General features: G+C 41.2%; 2 protein-coding genes and 2 pseudogenes across 3 annotated transcripts; all 4 read right to left on the bottom strand.

Annotated features, from left to right (window-relative positions):
- Positions 1 to 1,943: 1,943 nt before the first annotated feature.
- On the bottom strand, positions 1,944 to 6,550 carry LOC145485444 (uncharacterized). Its single transcript, XM_081464113.1, has 3 exons — positions 6,322 to 6,550; positions 4,890 to 5,471; positions 1,944 to 3,181 (listed from the first exon to the last, which is right to left on the bottom strand). The coding sequence occupies exons 1-3, from the start codon at positions 6,548 to 6,550 to the stop codon at positions 2,034 to 2,036; spliced, it is 1,959 nt and encodes a 652-aa protein (XP_081320239.1). The 3' UTR covers positions 1,944 to 2,033.
- Positions 6,551 to 8,553: 2,003 nt separating this feature from the next.
- On the bottom strand, positions 8,554 to 9,382 carry LOC145485720 (D(1B) dopamine receptor-like; annotated as a pseudogene).
- A 316-nt stretch (positions 9,383 to 9,698) lies between these two features.
- On the bottom strand, positions 9,699 to 14,842 carry LOC145484136 (uncharacterized; annotated as a pseudogene). Its single transcript, XR_014048984.1, has 3 exons — positions 13,236 to 14,842; positions 11,777 to 12,358; positions 9,699 to 11,487 (listed from the first exon to the last, which is right to left on the bottom strand). The product of XR_014048984.1 is annotated as an uncharacterized LOC145484136 (transcript).
- Positions 14,843 to 15,701: 859 nt separating this feature from the next.
- On the bottom strand, positions 15,702 to 16,721 carry LOC145485719 (beta-1 adrenergic receptor-like). Its single transcript, XM_081464342.1, has one exon. It carries the CDS (start codon positions 16,719 to 16,721, stop codon positions 15,702 to 15,704), a length of 1,020 nt encoding a protein of 339 aa, XP_081320468.1.
- Positions 16,722 to 19,105: the final 2,384 nt, after the last annotated feature.

Below are 19,105 nucleotides of genomic sequence, written 5' to 3'. Positions count from 1 at the left end.
CTGTAGTGCAGACGTATTTTGGGCGCGCGAGTGCACATTTTCGTATCAGGCCGCCATCTCGGATTTGATAACTGTGGAGGATTGGAGAGAGAAAAAAAATTACCGGTCCAGCATACGATATACAATCCAAGTTGGCGACATCGAAATGCTGGTTTATCGAGCGTTGCGGTCGAAAATAACGCCTGCACTGCAGGCTAAATTAATTAACAAATGGTAAACGCCATAGCGTGTACTATTATGTTATGGATACACGCGGGAGGTTGCTAAGCACGAAAGAAGCGTAAGAGTCGCACGAGGCGATAGCCGAGTGCGACTCTAGCTTCTTGAGTGCTTAGCAAACCTCCCAAGTGCATCCATAACTCAATAGTGCACGCTATGGCGTTTACCATTCGTTTTATAACATAACATTGAGACATTGGAACAACAGAAGTCCTTTTATTGAGCTACATCACAAAAAATGTTCGTGTAGTCTTACATGACAAGAGAAAACAAGCGCGCGAAAATTCATTCATGACAACCGACTGCACACCAGTAACTCGATAAAGTCCCATCTTCACACAACTGTGAAGACAGTTTCGCATTTCTGGGAGAAGGACGTCGGCCATTACTTTGGAAGCAATGTCTGTCAAAAGATTTGCAGACTGATCAAAATCTAATTTATCCCAGGATATATATAAACTTTCAAGCTTATACAGGTGATGAGAAAAGTGAAACTCATCAGCTGGATTCATCAGCTAATTCTCGGTCAGAGAATTACTTACATTAATTAGTATAGTGCGAGCTACATCTTGAAAGTTGATGTAACAATACGACTCCAATACCGACCATAAACTTGGATTAAAGCAAAAGAATGAGTAAGCAAAAAACAAATGCTCTTACTCTACAGTATGGGTCCCAGTTCTCGGCCACAAAAAACGTAAACTTGTATTTCTTACCTTGGAATAGCCGTAAGGACTTAAAATTTCACGCATGACTAGCTTCAGCATTCAGTTTACACATGTAGAGCTATCGACTGCTCAACGCCGTTTTCTCCCGAGTAATAACGAAAATGGAGGCTTCGTTCGTGGGCTTAGTTATCGGCCAGCGGGCCGGTTCTCGGCCACAAAAGAGTGCACGCGATTCCTCAGAATAAACAACGCTTTATTACCATTTTTTGTTGTTAAATCACTTATAAGGCTTGTGTTTTGATATTTCGATCACAAATTATCCTTAAAGAGCTTTGTTTCATGTTAGAAAAGGAAGTTTTTTGCACTCCTAGTTTTTCTCTTAAGTGCAGTCAAGCGAGGCTAAAAAAGAGTTGGGTATTTAAAACGGGGTTAAGTCAGAGCTCATAGTTTTCAGCATGCCACCCCATTACAGCTTTATTTTTTCAACTGACTTGGCACGAATACTCCACACAAAACTATGAGCGCTTTTAGTGTTGAAGGCGAGCAGGGTGACCGAGAATAGGCAAATACGCAAAAGTACTAAGGAAATATTGAGGAGTGAATTTAGGTCAAAGAATTAAACAGGCCAGGAAAAGTTTATATTTAACAGATAGCTTTATCACTCTACATCCTTTATGCCAAGAATTGGCTCATTTGGGCTTTCTAGATGGACAAAATATAAACTTGAATTAAACCATGTAATTCGAGTACCCGTAAACAAACACGTTTTCGGGGAAAACAGATTCACCTACCTTCGCGTCACCTCGACGTGCTCACAGAAAAACTCGGCAGGACGAAACAAAACTCGGCAGAACGGAAGACAAGGAATCAAGCTACCTTTGGAAACAATTGCTTTATATTCAGATTCATTTGTGGCGCGAAAAATAAACGCTGAACAAAAAGTGGCCGAGAACTGGGCCCCACACTGTACTTATCTTTATTAATAGACATTTTCATTATTATTTTTTCCAATATTTAAAATCTTTAATTTCTAGTGTTTATAAATTTGCAAAATTCAGTCATTAGTTTCCTTTAATTCATCCTGTTGCTTGTTGCAACAACATAGAATAGACAGAATAGATAATTTGCAGTGTAATATCAATCCACCTATGCTTGTCCATAACACTTGAGTTTTCCTAATGTATGATATCCTTCTTCGTGTGAATTATTCAAGTCTCCCAGTCTGATTTGTGTCACAGGCAGAGTAGACTTGTCTGTCAACAGACCGCTGTCCTCATACCAACCAGCACCACTGTTATCACAGTTACACTTTGTACCACCAGTACAAGAGTTTGTTACCCCGCATGCGCACATATTGTCATGACCTGTAGCTCCTCCCCAGTAGTTCATCCGTGTTCCATCACGTGACAACCACCAAGCAAAATTTTGCTCGATAAACCGTATGTCATCCTTGCACTCAAACTTGATAAACTGTTCACAGTTCTGTGAGACTCGAGTGAGTGCTGCTAGCTGAGCGGTGCTGACTCCAGTGTATCGCACATCTTTACTGTAACATCCTCGACGACCACATCCAGGAATGCTAGGACCAACATGGGTTCTACTCTCACTGTCATGACTGATGACCGTCACGCCAACTCCGCCCTTGTCACTCATGTCACAGTACACACTGAAGGGAGTCACGCCTCCTTTGCCGTCAGGATCAATCATATAATTACGTGAAGAACTTCCGGTGTTGTCAGATTTTAAACTGCTACAAGACACTGGTGGAACAAACACTTCAAGAACAGATGTTACCTCGATAGAACGTTGAGAATTTTTTGCTACGCAGGTGTAAGCCCCAGCATCACTTGAGGAAACGCTTGGAAGAAGCAAAGTTCCGTTTGGATAAATCACGTGATTTTGAGGAAGATTTTGTCCTGATCTCTTCCAATCTATGTCTACTGAACCCTCAGCTATACAATTCAACTGGGCATTGTTGTAAACAGACGCGATAACTTTCCCTGGAGGAGTCAGGGTAAATTTGAGTTCGTCAATCACAGTCACTTGTGCGATGGCGGAATCCTGACCAAGGAGATTCTTAACCGCACATTCGTAAGTCCCACCGTCTGCTTTTGCGATATTAACTATGTTCAAGTTACCAGCAACAACTGTGGTCTTCTCTTTTGGCAATTGACTAAACGCTTTGCGCCACTTGACCGTTGGTGTCGGCTGACCAGTAGCTTTGCAGACCAGGCTCAGGTTCTGTCCTTCTTCAATGATGAAAGATGATGGCTTCTGAGAGATCACGGCGCCAACTGGGTTATTTTAAAGTAACAACAAAACAAAGTATGAGAAGAAATTTTAATCAAGAACTTGACCTATTACTAGCAGAACATTTGAATAATTTAAGGTTTTTAATTAATTATTTACGGCAATTTGTTTTCTAAGTGCTCAGTTCCATTGTGGTACAAGATTCAGTTTTTGCCAAGAAAGCCATCGCAGAAAATCATTCTATGGAAAAAACACGATCGGCATATCCTGTGGAAGCTTACACCGACGATAGATTATCCCTTGAAACAGTGAAGTAATTGCGTTCGACAGAACGCAGTTCTACTCGCGTAATGCAGACAAATTCGAGATCTATGAATCTGGGGACACCAATGCCCCCCCCCCCCCCACCCCCCAAAAAAATTCTTTAGGGGCGAATGACGTCAAGTCCATGTTCGTCCATGTGCTTTCTTTCGACTGTTGCGCGATATTGCGGACTTTCGAGTCTCGAGGAAGCTTATTGTGGACTCTAGCGGATACTGAAGTTATTTAAAGTTCCAACTCAGTGTTAATGGCATTTAAAGTCCTCTTTTCGTACAGACAAAAAGCTTTAGTTTGGCTGCGTGTTGTGTACCCACTTCTCTTCGACCGAAACCAACGCTGCTTTCTGATAAATAAAGCAAAGGAGGAAATGAGTTTCACTTCGCTGGCCTAGATTTCTATGCAGAAACTATGTAACCCAACGAAAGTGTTTACATAGGAAAAGAGTTCAACTCCCACAGGGCTGCTTTGGTACACCAACAAGTACCCTGTAGCTGTTACCCCAAAGCCAAGGCGATTCAAAGTCGTGTTCGTAAACAAAATAATTGTCCTAGTATTGGTACTAAAAGCATGTCGTCTCGCATACCGACGAAACAAACATGGTTGGTGTCGATTACACTGTCAGTATAAAAATTACATTGAGAACTGAGGACTGCGGACTGCGGACTGCGGACTGCGGACTGCGGACTGCGGACTGCGGACTGCGGACTGCGGACTGCGGACTGCGGACTGCGGACTGCGGACTGCAGACTGCGGACTGCGGACTGCGGGCTACGGACGGCGGACTGCGGACGGCGGACGGCGGACTGCGGACGGCGGACGGCGGACGGCGGACGGCGGACGGCGGACGGCGGAGGCGGACTGCGGACGGCGGACTGCGGACGGCGGACTGCGGACTGCGGTCTGCGGAGTGCAGACTACGAAATACGGACTGAGTATAAAACACAGACTTAGGTTTAAAACGCAGACTAAGCATTAGGAACTGGGCATAAAACGCGCGCAGACTCAGGTGTAAAATGGGGACTGCGGACTAAATGCGGCCTCTCGACTGCAGTCCATGTTTTTTACTTACCGGTCGTAACTAATATTACACAATACATGTATAAACGAGAACAAACCCTCTCGTATGCCCGTGCTTTGCGATCAATTGGTTTTTGTTTTGCCCCGGCTGAAGGGAGACCAATTTAACGCCAACTTAACAGCTCAGGCACAAAATGGTGTACCTAGAATTTTTTTTTTTAACATACCAAGCCTGCTTTGCGATCAGTTCATTTGTTTTCGCCCATGCTGAGGGGAGACCAATTTCACTCCTACCTAACAGCTCAGGCACAAAATGCTGTCCCTGGAATTTTTTTTTTTTTTAACATACCAAGCCTACCAAAACTCGAACGCACTCTTTAATCTACGATTACTACTAGATATAAATCATTTCACCTTGAACAGTTAGAGTGGCCGATGACGTCACTTCTCCAAGAATATTTCTTGCTACACAGGTGTACATTCCTTCATCTTGTGACGTCACATCAGTTATCATCAGTCCACCACGTGACGGTACAAGTCGTTTGTCCGCGAGAAGATTGAAATTTTGTTTCAGCCACGTGACTTTAGGTTCTGGGTTTCCTTCCGCCTCACAATGAAACGAGGCCGTACCGGATTCGTTTATCACCATGGACATCGGAGGTGCCACAATTGAAGGGGCTGAGATAGATTTGCCTGGATCGCCCTTAGGTCCCTGGGGGCCTTGAGGGCCAGGAGGTCCCTGAATTCCCTGAGCTCCTTGATTTCCTTTAGTTCCACGGGGTCCAGGAGGTCCGGGAGGGCCGTGTTTACCTGGAGAGCCTCTAGGACCTGGCCTGCCTCGTCTTCCTCTGATGCTTTTGGGGCAATGAACCGTGCAGGCCTGGGTATTCAGGGCAAGTCGCACTTCTCTTCTGATGACGTCAAGATCAATGGTTTCACTGGCATTTGAATGTGTGTTTACAGTTTCGACATTGCGTTTGTAACGAAGGAGTGGCTCTGCAAAAAACAAAGTACGGAAAAGTTCTAAGTTCAAATCAAAGTTAACAGATAAATCAGTTGGGCGATCAAAGCATGGCATGTAAATTGATACTCGATTGAATTTTATGTCTCATTAGCATTGGTTTCAAAGCGATTTTTCCGTGTGTGCAACAAAAATCGATGTTAAGTCATAACGGCCTCCATAACTAATCAAGTTTAATTTTATTGGAAAAAGTAGTTTGGGACTAGTACTTGTGAAGCACTTGCAATAAAATCAAAATGACTGAAAATATAAACAAGCTCGGCTTCTAATTCCCGGTGACCTCAAACTGAGTTATCTAAAACTGCCGTACCGTTTCTCCTATGTTTTGTGAAGTCCGTTTGAACGAAGTTCGGTAACCATTGTCAAAATTGTTTCAAATGGCATCCACTACTCAACTTTGATACGAAAACAAATTCAATCACGTAAGCTGTCCTGCGAGCTCGCGTGATACCGTACGTAGTTTGTTGATCAACTTGAAAGGAAGCCAAAACATTCATTCATGCTAGCGCTGAAAGGCTAACAGCGTCTGTACCTATGCCAGTGACACACCCTCGATACATACTGGCATTTCTGGATACCTCTTAAAGAGGGTAAAAACAAAAATATTGCTTAGATTCTTTATGCAGTACGTATGCAATTTTTCCTCAGTTATAAAGTTTACAGTTATAGACGTGTTTAGAATAAGCTGCAATACTGGCTCAACACTGGCACTAATTTTCTCTAAAATAACACGATATCGATTCCTTATTGTTCAGCTACAGCTTTCCTCAGGTAAATAAAATTAGTCGTGATCAGTTTTTATCAACTGTTGTCATGATTCCTTACCTTTCTCTGTGTCACTGTGTGACATTTTCACCACAGATTCTTTTTCTTCGTGTGCTGTGTTTCGTAGCTCGACCTTTTCCTCTCTTTGTTGATTCAAGACTTGAAGCATTTGTCGATGAACGTGAAGTTCCATCTCGACGTGAATCAATCCCGCGAAGCAAATAACAGACAGAAATATCGATGAAAACACCACCGTGTTGGAGACTAGGCGAGTCTTTGTTTTCTCCATAATACAATGCACCCTTCTCAGAGGCTTTAAAAACTCGCAAGCTGGAACAAAAGACTCTTTGATATAAGGAAAGCAACCAGTACGTTCGTGATCGAAGCCAGACAGAGACACGGTGTGTGTGTGCATTGTGTTTTGACCTTTTTTCGGATCTTCTTCCGGTCTGTCTCAGCTTGTACTGGATGAGTTTCAAATCTTTAGCCCAGGTACATTGTGAACTGTTCAGCTCAGTTAGAAGTGTCGATTATTGAAAAGAAAATGAAAGTGATATACGCGTGAAACTCACTGCTGACTAACTTAATTCACTTGAGATTGATGGTATCAAATTGACTGAATTGAAGCGATTTTTTGTTATGATGGTCTGAATTTCAGCATAATTCTACGTTTTTTTTTCTCCCCCACGCGTGACACGAAAGAAAGCGCTGGAATCAGAAATGGCCGCGCGCGAGGCCCATCTGTACATCTGTTTCAGTTCTTGCGACAGAATGTACCGACAAGGAACAAAGTGAGAACAGTGGCTTGTAATCTTATCTCTTTTCTTCTTCTTTTTTTTTTTCATCGGCTTTACTCTGTGGAGGGATCTATATTGTTTATGTTAAATTGTTTCTTTTATCGCAGCAATTCCTCCGTCATTTCATTTTGTCTGATTTTCAGATTCTCTCGTTATTATTCTTTATCAAAATATTTAATTTATTGACGAGGGTAGTTTGTCGTGATGTTGAAGGAAACTAACTCGATTTTTACTCTTTTTCTGATTATAAACAGTGGCGCACCTCATTTATTTAAGTCTTAGGCATTTCCATTTCATTAAAAAACGCAGTTTTGATAAGGCGCTTCAGTACGAACGTGGACATCGATTTCTTGATTTCGAGTAGATATATCAGCCTTATCAAGGCTTCCTCCCTTGTAAACCCGAGGGATTTTCAGTGGTATCAAGCAAATGCCTAATCATTGATTACCATAGCGACAGTTTAATCTGTCAAAACGACCTTTAATTTTTAAAAATCGCAGGAGGAGGCTGACAGCCACTTTAAATCAGCAAACATTTAAGGAAACACTGAAGCATTTCCCTGACATTAACAATCTCAAGAAAAGAGGGCGCTTATTGAAGGTAAAGACCACGTTAGGGCTAAATGTATTGACATACACTTGTAAATTTTTGTTCCGGTTTTCAACCCTTTTTCATTCAACTGATTGTGGGTAGCTGGCTCTGTCATACAAAATTTGAATTATTGATCAAGATATGTAATGTAAATATATATGCACTCTTGTCTACTCAAGAGCTTTTATGGCTATTCATATCTTACTTAGGCACAATTCTTATCTGTACACTTTATATACATTTTTTTATGTCAAGTTAAACATTTTTAGATATTTTATAGTAGTTATATAATCTTAGTTTAGTTTAGATTATTATTTATTCCCATTACATTTTTACTTTGTTATTTTGTTTTCTTGGCGCACCTGTAAGCTAGCTGGTGCGTCGTGTAGACTCTGCTGGTCAAGTCTATGGGACGCACCGTGACCACAGCTAAGTGTGCGACCAAGTAAGATAAAATATTTCCATGTCTATGTCTGTGACAGATTTATTCTGCTAAAATCCATGTAAAGTTGTTAATATTTAGTGGACAAGCTTTTCTAGCCGTGTTCCGTCGGGCCAAGATTGTTTAAGACCAGAAAAAGTAAGTTTCAAGGTGGCGCTAAGGATGTTAGACAACGTAACCAATGTTTGAAGGTTACTGAGTTCTTCAGGGTTCAAAACAACTTGGCTGCGCAGTTTACTGTTTATTATTTGCAGTCGTTTGTAAAAAACTTGGATGTGCCAAAAGTGTTTTAAATAATAAATAATACGCTGTATTACAATATAAATATTTAGAGGGGAAGCCACATCAAACTTAGCTGGTTCCGTGCGGGTCCTCTATCCCGGTCCAATTGGAATTTGAAAACTGTTGGTTTTTGTTGATGGAGGAAAACAGTACAGGAGAACCCGGAGAAAAACCCTCGGAGCAAGGCGACAACCAACAACAAACTCGACCCACATATGGCACAGGGCTGGAATCGAAGCCGAAAGGCATTGGTGGGAGGCGAGCGCTCTCACCACTGCGTCATCCCTGCTCGCGTTTATCTTTAGGTCAGTCAAACGTCTTGAATCTTATTCGTTGATGTGCCATCTCTTGAAGATCTGAAACTAAGTTTTCTTGAAAGTTTCTTGACCTGAAGTAGCTCCACAAATTCTCTCTTCATTTCCGGATCCCTGAATGCGTAAATAAACGGATTGACAGCACTGTTCGAATAATGCATCCATTTCACGAAGTCTACCAAACGTTGAAGTCCGGGATATTGCGGTAAGCAACGAAAACAGTACACAGCGGTCATTAAAAGAACGTAAAACGGCAGCCATGCAGCGAAGAAAAAGCCCGACACCACGGTTAAAGTCATGGCTAGTTTGATCTCCTTTTTCAGATGGCTTTTTTCGCTACAGCTCATCTTGTTTGCCTCAAAACCAGGGGTGTGACGGCTCAGCGATTCAGCAATGCGGAATATTCCAGCGCACATATAACTGATGATCACCAACAGAGCAATGAAGCTGACAGTGGTAAAGCTCGGGGGGTCCAGACGTTGGAGTTTGAACATACTCTGCAACGGAGTTTACGAAGCGATCAACGCCGCAAACACCCAAGCCGACGCAGTTGTTCCTATGAAAAATTGTTCAGGAAGCCGCTGATATAAAAACGGTCGGGAAACGGACACATACCGTTATACGTTAATGGCTGTCACATGGAAGACAGAGGTCAGCGCGCTGAAAATGTCCAAAATGATGAACAACGCATCCCGAGCCCAGAGATGCAGATCCACAGCGGCAACGAGACGACACCCAAAACGCAAACAGTGATTGTTGTGTTTTTAACTCCTCCGGCGAAGTGTGTCGGGGAAAATTTTGATGCGTTTTCAGAGTGAAACTCTGCAGTTTCAAATTCCTCCGGCGTAGTGTGGACAGCGCCTTACACAAGAATTTATCGTAATGCTAATCTAAAGATTTCTCAACTTGCAAATAAATATTTTAAAAGGGAAAATAAATAAATAGAAAATAAATAAAGAGGTAATTTTACTCAACATAAATGTGATCTATTTATCGAGTTCGCGTAGCATGATCGCCATCGCACTGAGAAGTCGACTTATAGCAGCTTTAGGACGACATCAACACTTGCCGCGATTCTAACCCATTATACTGATAAGATCGCAGACTGATCAAAATCTAATTTATCCCAGGATATATATAAACTTTCAAGCTTACAGGTGATGAGAAAAGTAAAACTCATCACCTGGAGTCATCAGCCAATTCTCGGTGAGAGAATTACTTACATTAATTAATATAGTGCGAGCTTCACTTTAAAAGTTGATGCAACGGTACGGCTCCCATACTGACCATAAACTTGGATTAAAGCAAAAGAATGAGTAAGCCACTAATCCTCGAAAAAAAATGCTCTTAGTCTGCTTGTCTTACCTAATATACATTTTACTGAATTAATATTTTTCGATATCTATCAACTTTGATTTCTTGTGTCCAAAGAATTATCCGCAAAGTTCGTTAATAAAAATCTTAACACCTCCAACGAGTCGAAGTAAGCATTACCAACATAAGCGATTATGTCGTTGTGGCGTTACGTCGCTAGTGTGATCTATCCCTAAGTGTCCTTGCAAAATTTGTTTGTTAATTAACGCTTGGTAGAACAACATTAAAATACAAAGTCAGTCTTAAATTTGCTGTGTAATACCTCAATCCCCCTATGCTTGGCCATAACACTTGAGTTTTCCTAATGTATGATATCCTTCTTCGCTTGAACCATCCAAGTCTCCCAGTCTGATTTGTGTCACAGGCAGAGCAGACTTGTCTGTCAACAGACCGCTGTCCTCTCTCCAAACTTTTCCACCACTGTTATGGCAATTACATTTTTGACCATTTGAACAGGAGTTTGTTAATCCGCATGCGCACATCTTGTCATGGCCTGAAGCTCCTCCCCAGTAACTCATATTCCTTCCGTCACGTGACACCCACCAAGCATCACCTTCCACAATAAAAGCTATCGAATAATGGCATTCAAACTTGATAAACTGTTCACAGTTCTGTGAGACTCGAGTGAGTGCTGCTAGCTGAGCGGTGCTGACTCCAGTGTATCGGACATCTTTACTGTAACATCCTAGATTTCCTACATTACATCCGGGAATGTTACCAACGTGAGTTCTACTCTCACTGTCGTGACTGATAACCGTCACACCAACTCCGCCCTTGTCACTCATGTCACAGTACACACTGAAGGGAGTCACGCCTCCTTTGCCATCAGGGTCAATCATATAATTACCCGAAGAACTTCCAGTGTGGTCCGATTTTACACTGCTGCAGGACATTGGTTCTTTAAGCACTTCCAGAACAGATGTTGCCTCGATAGAACGTTGAGAATTTTTTGCTACGCAGGTGTAAACCCCTGCATCACCTGAGGAAACGCTTCGAAGAAGCAAAGTTCCGTTTGGATAAATGACGTCATTTTGTGGAAGATCTTGGCCTGATCGTTTCCAATCTATGTCTACCGAACCATCAGCCATACAATTTAACATAACATTGCTGTGAACAAAAGCAGCAACCTTCATTGGAGGAGTTCGGATAAATTTGAGTTCGTCAATCACTGTCACTTGAGCAACAGCGGACCCCGCACCAAGAAGATTCTTAACCGCGCATTCGTAAGTCCCACCGTCTGCTTTTACGATATTAACTATGTTCAAGTTACCAGCAACGACAGTAGTCTTCTCTTTTGGCAATTGACTAAACGCTTTACGTCAAGTGACCGTTGGAGTCGGCTGACCAGTAGCTTTACAGACCAGGCTCAGGTTCTGTCCTTCTTCAATGATGACAGATGATGGCTTCTGAGAGATCACGGCGCCAACTTGGTAATTAAGTAACAACAACACAAAGTATGAGAAGAGATGTTAACTAAGAACTTAAGCCATTACTAGCAGACAATTTACATAATATAAGGTTTTTAATTATTAAGGAAACTTTGTGTTCAGTAAGTGTTCAGTTCCATTGTGTTTCTATCAAGAGAGCCATTGCAGAAAATTATTCTATGGAAAATTCGCGATCGGTATATTCTGCGGAAGCTTACACCGACGATAGATTACCCCTTGAAATATTGAAATATAAAAAATAAAATGACTAAAAACAACACTATTCACCTTGAACAGTTAAAGTGACCGACGACGTCACTTCTCCCAGAATATTTCTTGCTACACAAGTGTACCTTCCCTCATCTTGTGACGTCACATCAGTTATCATCAGCCCACCACGTGACGGTACAACTCGTTTGTCCGCGAGAAGATTGGAATTTTGTTTCAGCCACGTGACTTTAGGCTCTGGGTTTCCTTCAGCTTCACACTGAAATGAGGCTGTACCGGATTCGTTTACCACCATGGACATCGGAGGTGCTACAATTGAAGGGGCTGAGATAGATTTGCCTGGATCGCCCTTAGGTCCCTGGGGGCCTTGAGGGCCAGAAGGTCCCTGAATTCCCTGGAGTCCTTGATTTCCGTTAGTTCCATGGGGTCCCGGAGGTCCGGGAGGTCCGTGTTTACCTGGAGAGCCTCTAGGACCTGGCCTGCCTCGTCTTCCCCTGATGCTTTTGGAGCAATAAACCGTGCAGGCCTGGGTACTCAGGGCAAGTCGTACCTCTCTTCTGATGACGTCACGATTGATGGTTTCACTAGCATTTGAATTTGTGTTTACAGTGTCCACAATACGTTTGTAACGAAGGAGTTGCTCTGCAACAAACAAAGTACGGAAAAGTTCTACTAGGTTAAAATCACAGTTAACCGATAAATCAGTTGGGCGATTAAAACATATAGGCATGTAAATTGATACTCGATTGAAATTTATGTCTCATTAGCATTGGTTTCAAAGCAATTTTTCCGTGTGTGCAACAAAAAACGACGTCAAGTCATAACGGCCTTCACAACTAATCAAGTTTAATTTTTTTGGAAAAAGTAGTTTGAGGCTCGTACTTGTGAGGCACTTGCAATAAAATCAAAACAACTAATGGTATAAACAAGCTCGGCTTCTAATTCCTAGTGACCTCAAACTGAATTATCTAAAAATGCCGTACCGTTTCTCCTATGTTTTGTGAAGTCCGTTTTGACGAGGTTCTGTAACTGTTATCAAAATTGTTTCAAATGGCATCCACCACTCATCTTTGACACGAAAATAAAATTCAATCACGTGAGCTGCCCTGCGAGCTCGCGTGATACCGTACGTATTTTGTTGATCAACTTGAAAGGAAGTCATAACATTCATTCATGCTGAAAGGCTAACAGCTTCTGTACCTATGCTAGTGACACACCATCGACACATAAGCATTTCTGGATACTTCTTAAAGAGGGTAAAAACAAAAATATTGCTTTGATTCTTCATATCGTACTGAGGTACGCAAATATTTCCTCAGTTATAAAGTTTGCAGTTATAGACGTGTTTAGAATAAGCTGCAATACTGGCTCAATACTGGCACTGATGTTCTCTAAAATAACACGATATCGATTGTCGGAGAGTCATGTTTCAACTTCCTTATTGTTCAGCTACAGCTTTGCTCAGGTAAATAAAATTAGTCGTGATCAGTTTTTATCAACTGTTGTCATGATTCCTTACCTTTCTCTGTGTCACTGTGTGACATTTCCACCACAGATTCTTTTTCTTCGTGTGCTGTGTTTCGTAGCTCGACCTTTTCCTCTCTTTGTTGATTCAAGACTTGAAGCATTTGTCGATGAACGTGAAGTTCCATCTCGACGTGAATCAATCCCGCGAAGCAAATAACAGACAGAAATATCAATGAAAACACCACCGTGTTGGAGACTGGGCGAGTTTTCGTTTTCTCCATAATACAATGCTCCCTTCTCAGAGGCTTTAAAAACTCGCAAGCTGGAATAAAAAACTCTTTGATATGGTGAAAGCAACCAGTACGTTCGTGATCGAAGCCAGACAGAGACACAATGCGAGTGTGCATTGTGTTTTGACCTTTTTTCGGATCTTCTTCCGGTCTGTCTCAGTTTGTACTGGTTGAGTTTCAAATCTTTAGCCCAGGTACATTTTGAACTGTTCAGCTCAGTTAGAAGTGTCGATGATTGAAAAGAAAATGAAAGTGATATACGCGTGAAACTCACTGCTGACTAACTTAATTCACTTGAGATTGATGGTATCAAATTGACTGAATTGAAGCGATTTTTTGTTATGATGGTCTGAATTTCAGCTTAATTCTCTGTTTGTTTTCTGTCCCCCACGCGTGACACGAAAGAAAGCGCTGGAATAAAAAATGGCCGCGCGCGAGGCCCCTCTGTACAGCTGTTTCAGTTCTTGCGACAGAATCTACCGACGAGGAACAAAGAGAGAACAGTGGCTTGTAATCTTATCTCTTTTCTTCTTTTTTTCATCGGCTTTACTCTGTGGATGGATCTATATTGTTTCTGTTAAATTGTTTCTTTTATCACAGTAATTTCTCCGTCATTTTATTTTGTCTGATTTACAGATTCTCTCGGTATATTCTTTATCAAAATATTTAATTTATTGACGAGGGCAGTCTGTAGTAATGTTGAAAAAAACTGACTCGATTTTTATTGTTCATCTGATTATAAACAGTCGCGCACCCCATTTATTTGAGTCTTACGCACTTCCATTTCATTAGAAAACACACTTTTGATATGGCGCTACACGGTACGAACGTGAACATCGATTTCTTCCTTTCGAGTATATATGTCAGCCTTATCAAGTCTACCTCCGTTGCACACCCGAGGGGTTTTCAGTGGTATCAAGCAAATGCTTAATCAATTGGTTACCATAGCGACAGTATAATTCTGTCAAAACCACCTTTAATTATTGCTTCGTATACTTCTCAATCCTAAATGAGCTCGGTGGCCCCTAGAAGCAAGTTTACTTTTGAATATAGATTTAAGTTTGTCAATGACAACCATTCTGTAAAGTGCACCAAAAATCGCAGGTGGAGGCTCACAGCCACTTTGAATCAGCAAACATTTAAGGAAGTACTGAAGCATTTCCCTGACATTAACAATCCCAGGAAAAGGGGGCGCTTATTTAAGGTAAAGACCATGTTAGGGCTAAACATATTGACATATACTTGTAAATGTTTGTTCCGGTTTTCAACCCTTTTTCAGTCAATTTCCTTCAACTGATTGTGGGCAGCTTACTCTGTCATGCAAAATTTGAATTATTGATCAAGTTATGTAATGTAAATATATGTGCACTCCTGTCTACTAAAGAGCTTTTTTGGCTTTTCATATCTTACTTAGGCACAATTTTTATGTGTACAGTTTATATACATTTTTTATATCAAGTTAAACATTTTTAGATATTTTATAGTAGTTATATAATCTTAGTTTAGTTTAGATTATTATTTATTCCCATTACATTTTTACTTTGTTATTTTGTTTTCTTGGCGCACCTGTAAGCTAGCTGGTGCTTCCTGTAGACTGCGCTTATCAAGTCTATGGGACGCACCGTGACCACAGCTAAATGTGCGACCACGTAAAATAAAATATTTTCATGTCTATGTGTGTGAGAGATTTAGTCTGCCAAAATCCATGTAAAATTGTTAATATTTAGTGAACAAGCTTTTCTAGCCGTGTTCCGTCGGGCCAAGATTGTTTAAGACCAGATAAAGTAAGTTCCTAGGTGGCGCTAAAATGTTAGACAACGTAACCAATGTTTGGAGGTTACTGAGTTCTTCAGGGTTCAAAAGAAACTTGGCTGCGCAGTTTACTGTTTATTATTTGCAGTCGCTTGTAAACAACTTGGATGTGCCAAAAGTGTTTTAAATAATAAATAATACACTGTATTACAATATTTAGAGAGGATGCTACATCAACCTCAGCTGGTTCCATGCGGGTCCTCTATCCTGGTCGAATTGGAATTTGGAAACTGTTGGTTTTTGTTGATGGAGGAAAACTGGAGAACCCGGAGAAAAACCCTCGGAGCAAGGCGACAACCAACAACAAACTCGACCCACATATGGCACAGGGCTGGAATCGAAGCCGAAAGGCATTGGTGGGAGGCAAGCGCTCTCACCACTGCGCCATCCCTGCCTTGCGTTCATCTTTAGGTCAGTCAAACGTCTTGAATCTTATTTGTTGATGTGCCATCTCTTGAAGATCTGAAACTAAGTTTTCTTGAAAGTTTCTTGACCTGAAGTAGCTCCACAAATTCTCTCTTCATTTCCGGATCCCTGAATGCGTAAATAAACGGATTGACAGCACTGTTCGAATAATGCATCCATTTCACGAAGTCTACCAAACGTTGAAGTCCGGGATATTGCGGTAAGCAACGAAAACAGTACACAGCGGTCATTAAAAGAACGTAAAACGGCAGCCATGCAGCGAAGAAAAAGCCCGACACCACGGTTAAAGTCATGGCTAGTTTGATCTCCTTTTTCAGATGGCTTTTTTCACTACAGCTCATCTTGTTTGCCTCAAAACCAGGGGTGTGACGGTTCAGCGATTTAGCAATGCGGAATATTCCAGCGTACATATAGCTGACGATCACCAACGGAGCAATGAAGCCGACAGTGGTAAAGCTCGGGGCGTACAGGCGTTGGAGTTTGAACATACTCTGCAACGGAGTCAACGAAGCGATCAACGCCGCAAACACCCAAGCCGACGCAGTTGTTCCTGTGTAAAAATGTTCAGGAAGTCGCTGATATAAAAACGGTCGGGAAACGGACACATACCGTTCTACGCTAATGGCTGTTAAATGGAAGACAGAGGTCAGCGCGCTGAAAATGTCCAAGCTGATGAACAGCGCATAAAGTACTTCGCCTTTGCCTATCCCGAGCCCAGAGATGCAGATCCACAGCGGCAACGAGACGACGCCCACAATGCAGTCAGAGCAAGCCAAACTGATTAAGAACATGTTACTTCTTTTTCGTAATTTTCGATTGTGCTTAAAAGCGGCCATCACAATCGAGTTGCCGAGGACGATTGCAAAGGCGAGTAGGACGGAGAAGATTATAAAAACGAAAGTGTCAACCTCAGATCTGAGAAGTTGAACGACAGGCGTTTCTGACTTGTTCAACGTTTGTTTTTCAATTACATTATCCATTGATAGGTTGTGATTTACCTTATGAGCCATGTTACGCTCTCGCTCGCTTTCTCGTGATTTCTTGGCGACTAAAACAAATCAGTTTGAAACAAAGAGAAGGGTTCTAAATAAGCAAAAATATTGATAAATCAAACAGTGGGTTATTGACATCTTAAAATCCTTTTTCCGGCTTAAACACCTGCTTGCAATCTTGTTTTTATTTTCACCTTTTCTCTTTACTTAATTCCGTTAAAACACAATTTGTGACTTCTCGGCGTGTGTTGATATCATCAGCGCAAAAAGGCTTTCTTGCAATTTAGGTTTGAAGATCTTTTCAAGGCAGCACTTTTTGCGATACCTTTCCGGCCAAACTCACTTTCTGGCCATGATGCGGTCGATATCTTTTTGCGTTCACCTGCAATATCTTGCAATTCAAGAACTCATTTCCCAGTTTTTAATCCCGCTGTCAAAAACATCGATATTTCAATAGCGTTTTGTTGATATAAGAACGTTGTAGTGATTGAAACTGGATTGAATGAATACACTTTAAGAGGACAGCTGACATTTTCTTGGGGAAAATATAAAACGAACCAAGAACGTGTCCAGTTACAATCAGAAGCAATGGGAGATTTTTTTCCGTTGATAAGCGAATTTCAATTTCCGACAGCTAAGAATAAAATATTTAGATGGGTTGATAAACCCTTTGAGCCAATGTTTCCAACTGAGAGAAATTTCTGGGCAGAGCAAAATTATCACGAGAAAGAACTTTAGTTTTGAGGGGTGGTAAATGCATAGTAAATGCGAGACTTGGCGAGAAGGCGAGACTGGCGTTTTCCTTTGCGAGCCCGAGACATTTTGGCTTCTTGAATAGCGATACCGAGACTTCACTCACTGAAGTGTTTTAAAAGTGAACTGTAGACGTTTAGATTCTAAGACATGAAATCTCATTTATAAACACAAACAAACAAACGACTTCCTTAAGCCTTCCTTAGCCTTTCAAGAAATCGAGACTCCATGACTACTTTGTAAAAAAAAAAAAAAAAAAACAGAGACGGCGAGACCTACATAACCGCTAAAACACGAGACCCGTGAAATTCGACGAACATTTAATTGCGAGGCCCAAGAAGGACCATTCGCCATCCTTTATGAATGAGTTGGCTAATCAATCAGTTTTAGTTAAACTGCGCTTCCAATTCTCAATAAGACGTGCCACAACTGGATATTGTTTCAGGGGTTGAACATAAATAAATTTTTAATATATAATATTTGTAACTGCAATAACAAAGTTGAGAAGGATACTGGAAACGTCACGAGTTGAGAAAATGCAATTACTTTATTCAAAGTGCGTGGGTAACATACGGTATATAAAGGAAGGAATAAACAGTAACTCAAAAAGCAATTTGTTTCGAAGGATGAACAACAGCCCCTGCTGAGTAGCAGGCAAGCAGCTAAGCAAATAGTAAATAATAAAATATATGTAGTTAAGACGTGGGCATAAAATTCAAACATTCCCCTATTTTTACTGATTTGGTCGTATCAATTTTTCTAAAAGATGCTTTTTTAAAACCGTTCAATTGCGCTCAAAATACTTACAAGAAAAACAGTTTTCTTTATAACATTACAACGCCGGATTAAAATGTACAAGATTTTACTTTAGCGCTATTAGCAACATGTTCGCTCTTTGCAGCCTGTCTACCAGCTGGAAATGTTTCGTTCTGAATCAGTGGTAATGGCTACAAATGAGACCTGAAGCAAATGTGGGTGATGGTAATAGCCTCTTTTACATGTGCCACCAAAGTTGCATCAAAATCTACTGTGGTTTTATTTTTCGATCAGCTTTGTCAGAATATGCAGTCGATATTCAAAATGGACAGTTCTATGCAAATGATATAACTGGTATTGTCTGCTTATCAAAACCATGCGCTGACATGGACATTGATGGCGTCACAAGTGGTTTAATGATTCCTTTCCAAACTGCTACAAAAGCCGACTTTGGCAACAAAAGAATTAAAACCGTAAGGCGTTTATACTTTTAACACCATCTAATCTGCATTTTGATTTCTTCCTTTATCTTGGATCATCGATGCATATTATTTTCCGTCAGCAGTTGCATTTCGTAACTCGTCAGTACTCATAATTGCCCAATTCGAAGGGAAAATATTCAGGGCCGTAGGCAGGAAAAAAATTATGACTGAAGCAATGCCTATGAAGAAATTATGATCCTAGGTATTGAGGGTGTTTAGGGTGACTAAAAACAACAAAATCGAAAAACATGCAATATAATGTGCCACGATTTGCCTGTTGCTAACTACGGCCCTGATATTATTCCTTTTTTTTCTAGGCGTCATCCTTGACGTCACCGTCGTCCTTGCTTAAGCTCCCTAGATACACGCAGGACGGAAGGCACACACATCTCTAACGTGTCTTCGTTAAAC

Source organism: Orbicella franksi, chromosome 4 (assembly GCF_964199315.1).
Source record: "Orbicella franksi chromosome 4, jaOrbFran1.1, whole genome shotgun sequence".
Classification (NCBI taxonomy): domain Eukaryota; kingdom Metazoa; phylum Cnidaria; class Anthozoa; order Scleractinia; family Merulinidae; genus Orbicella; species Orbicella franksi.
The sequence above is the reverse complement of the archived record's forward strand: the minus strand, read 5'-3'. Positions and strand labels throughout refer to the sequence as shown.

Bases quoted from the DNA above. Each gene is read 5' to 3' on its own strand.
- LOC145485719 (XM_081464342.1), bottom strand. From the start codon at position 16,721: ATGGCTCATAAGGTAAATCACAACCTATCAATGGATAATGTAATTGAA.
- LOC145485444 (XM_081464113.1), bottom strand. From the start codon at position 6,550: ATGGAGAAAACAAAGACTCGCCTAGTCTCCAACACGGTGGTGTTTTCA. The intron at 5,472-6,321 runs GTAAGGAATCAT...TGTTTTTTGCAG, and splicing joins ACACAGTGACACAGAGAAAG to AGCCACTCCTTCGTTACAAA. The intron at 3,182-4,889 runs GTGAAATGATTT...AAAATAACCCAG, and splicing joins GGCCACTCTAACTGTTCAAG to TTGGCGCCGTGATCTCTCAG.